General features: G+C 42.4%; 1 protein-coding gene across 4 annotated transcripts in view; it reads right to left on the bottom strand.

The window, feature by feature from the left end:
- Positions 1–1,819: 1,819 nt before the first annotated feature.
- The window catches only part of LETM2 (leucine zipper-EF-hand containing transmembrane protein 2), a 30,183-nt gene continuing 28,369 nt past the window's right edge, over positions 1,820–3,633 (bottom strand). For 3 of the 4 annotated variants that reach the window (XM_011993190.1, XM_011993198.1, XM_011993209.1), the window contains 3 exons: positions 3,314–3,406; positions 2,889–2,990; positions 1,820–2,135 (listed from right to left, as the gene is read on the bottom strand). In XM_011993190.1, the coding sequence (XP_011848580.1) occupies positions 2,073–2,135; positions 2,889–2,990; positions 3,314–3,406 (258 nt within the window). In that variant the 3' untranslated portion in view covers positions 1,820–2,072. The remainder of the gene's footprint in view (positions 2,136–2,888; positions 2,991–3,313; positions 3,407–3,633) is intronic. The other variant, XM_011993215.1, reaches the window with a different exon arrangement.

The raw sequence follows: 3,633 nt of genomic DNA, 5'->3' as shown, positions 1-3,633 counted from the left end.
AAAAAAAAAAAAAAAAAGTCAAAAGTCATACCCAATGAGATCATTAGCAGCAGGTAGAGCCAAGGCATCTGCATCTATAGAGAAGGGAGCAGAGAGGAGAAAGCTCTGAAGCAGCCGGAACAGCCTTCCATTCCCTCTGCTGAGGAGAGCCAGAGAAGAGGGTGGTCAGTAAGAACCCAACTGCTAAGACTTGGTCTGGGCGGGTTCCCTCTAGGTGGACCCTCCAGTATTCAGGAGCATTTCCACCGTAGCTACCCCACATGCAGGTCTCTGCACACAGAAGGGATCTATTTCATAAACATGCTAACTAGAGGTGTAACTGTCTCATTACCCCGGGAGGCTAGCACCAGTGTGGTGTGTGGTGCTGGCTCTCAGGGGACACTGCATGTCTCCTCCCAGCTCTGCACTGTCCAGTGGTACCTTGGCAGTGGCTTGAAATCAACATGGTGGGAGGATTTATATCACTGGAATAACCAGATGCTATAAATCAGGGCTTTTTCCCCCTCAAAGAGTTGGTGGTTAACGATTTACCAGAACACCACTAGCTGGGATTAGATGTAAGGATCATTGAACCCAACAGCCAAGCACCCTAAGTGATGAGAACAACGAAACATCCTTGACTTCTCTGAGCTGCTAGCAGGAGAGTGGGAGGAGAGGTGTATCAAGTGGCCCGGGTCCTTTGACGGGGTCACTGCTCATTCCCACCCTGCTCGGAGGGAAAGCCAGAAGGAACTGTAGGACAGCCCAGCAGTACCTATGACTCATTCAGCTAAAACATGATTGAGCAAGTTTAACTAGCTAATCCTTTTCCCACATTTAACACCTGAAATGTGGACTAATTAAAACACCCGTCATTTTTGAAACGGGAAAATGTATTGTGAATCACCTCGCTAGGCAGCATGACTGCTGTATTTGCACAGTAGGGATTCATCATTCCCAAAGAACTGGGCTTCATTAGTGGGACATGGTGGGGCTTCTGTGATGGAGCAGAAGTTTAGAAAGCACTGTAGAATACATATTCTTGTTGTGAAGTGCTGGTGACGTTCCTCATTTAGGTGATCCCAGACAGGACAGTTGAGTTTTACTTATTTTAACTGACTGCTGTCTAACCACAGCAAGTAAATCTAATTTTATCACCTGCAGGCTGAAATACCTTTGGCCTTCTAACCACTCCCCAAGGGAAGAAAGCCCTTGGTCAGCTGCATGGCAGTCTATTATTTCAGTATTATTAATACTGAAAACATCAAACATAAATATCCTAATGTGATACTGGTTGCTGGGTAGCACAGGGATTATATCAGACCTTCACAACCCCTATGACTAATAAATAGTCTTGTGAAAGACAAACTGGCCAGAAACACACACACCCCCAACACAAACAAATGATTAAGGTTTAAACCCTTAATTATGCTTCCTAGCAAAATGGTGGCTAATGAAAGCCATATGCGCTAGAAGAGTGGCTGCCTAGCAGATTGCCGCAGCCTCTGCAGGCCCAAGAGGGGGATGTCAGAAGCAGCCAAATCTTTCTGATTGCCAGTCTGTTTAACTCCCCATTTTCTCCAGGAAGCTTCATTATATCCAGAAAGATCTTTTGGGGAGTATATCCATCCCGTCTCATAAGGTACTTTGTTTCCAGGGTGCTGATTCTACTGGTGGATCATTCAGAAAGTTAATCAGGTGCTCCTAAAATGGTTTTTGGAACTTCCAAGTTCTTACTCAGAATTCCAAGCCATAGGAGACAGAGGTATCTAAGGTGCCAAGCTGATTCCATTGTGCAAAAAAATTTCCTCTCAAGGGACGTACACATGAAATTAAAAAAACAACATGGTGGGGGGTGACAATGGCACAGAGGAAATGGGACTTTGCAATTATATTTTTATAAGGGGTCTGAACTTGGTCTCACTACTCACATCACCTGGAATGGTTACCAGGCCTCAAAGGACTGCCCCATGGGCTAAACGAGTGATCCACTCTCTGAAGCCAGACAGAGAGTCTTAGCTGGGAGGTCCTTTACAGATGCCACTGTTGAGGGCCGGAAGCTGGAGAGAGTGAGCTCCATCCTCAAGTAGTCCTTATGCTCCTTTTGAACTAGCCTTGCTGTTCTGGGCCGTCATTTGTGATTTGGCCTGGAGTGTCTAGGCGTAAAAAACAAAAGGACTGTAGGCATTAGTCACAGACGTGTAAGTTCTTAAGGAGTGAATGCCATTTTTGTTTTCTTAATCAAAATAGTGACAGACCACAAAGTCAAATCTGAGATTATAATTTACCTTGGTAATAAAAGATACAGGAGATTTACAAAAAACAAGGTCTGTGTGTGCTTGGGATGCTTTTCTGGGCTTAACCCATATGTGTCTTAATAGATTCTCTGTCTTGCCAGCGTGTCTTTGGTCCACAGGAGCCACTTCCCACTTCAACTCTCCCACAACCTCCCCACTGTTTACTCTTCATGCCCTGTGCTCTTGCCCCAAATCCCTTCACCCAATTGGGATGCCTGGATGATAGATAATTTCTTATTTACGTGCATTTCTCCTGAAATTCAAGTTGCTTTCCAGCTAGTATTTCCTGACATCAGAAGCCTGTGTAAAATACACAACACATGGAAACTATTTCCATCTGGCACATAAGAAAAAAAGGGTCTGCCTATATTGTAACTGGCTTGTAAGCATGTTTTAGTCTGACCCACAACTGTATTGGTTGTTTTTTGCTTTTGGATAGTTGAAGTAAAAAACGTGGTTATAAGATGACTAAAGTTCAGCCTACAATTTCCTGTTTGGACAACAGGAAGAATTGTGCAGTGTTTTGCAACAGGACTAATTCTAGATTCTCACTACCCTTAAAGATAACTGGAGGGAGAGGGTTTTTCTTTTTCATTTATTAAAGATACTTACAGCTTCTTTAGAAGAAGTGATGGATCCTTTAGGTAATGAAATTGGTGTTGATGGTGTTATGGGTGATGATGTAACTGGTGGCGGCTGTATAAAGTCTTCATCCTTAAACATCAGAACCAAGAGTTGGGTTACTGATTTAAAACAAAATGTATTAATCTACAGTCCACTACCTTGACTACCAGGAACTTGTCACAGCTACCTCATATCCTGACACAAGATTCAAAAGGCAAAATCTGGAACCTAATTACATATAGCCAAATAATAAGCTTCCTCTTAGAAACAGATCAAACAGTACAATAAATATTCCTTATTAAGGAACATTATTGTATTGAATTTCAGTTTCATTAAGGAGATTAAAACAGGAGAAATTGACCCACTGCTATTTTCATTTTTTAATCTAACCAAATAGAAAGTAACTGTCTAACCTTAGTTCCCTTCAGTTGAGGTGCAAGATCCACTATGTTCTCTTTAGATTCCGTGAAAGTAGGTAGTTCCATAAGAATATCAGTCTTTGGAGCCTGGGGAGAGAAACATTTTATATATAATAAGCTTTCTGCTCTTCCTAAAACCCAGAAACTTTTATAGTAGTCAATGCCTTTTTTAGCACAATTTGCTTTCCACTAAATCCCTAGCTTCCTCCTCCAGCTCCACCCTTTGTGAGTACCATGAAATATGCCCCTGACATAGCAACTTAGTATTATTTCTCTTTGAGTTTTGAGTCCTTTGTATACAAAAGTTGCACTCG

This window comes from Mandrillus leucophaeus, unplaced genomic scaffold (genome assembly GCF_000951045.1).
Source record: "Mandrillus leucophaeus isolate KB7577 unplaced genomic scaffold, Mleu.le_1.0 Scaffold111, whole genome shotgun sequence".
Classification (NCBI taxonomy): Eukaryota; Metazoa; Chordata; class Mammalia; order Primates; family Cercopithecidae; genus Mandrillus; species Mandrillus leucophaeus.
Note: the sequence above shows the minus strand (reverse complement) of the source record. Positions and strands in the feature narration are given on the sequence as shown.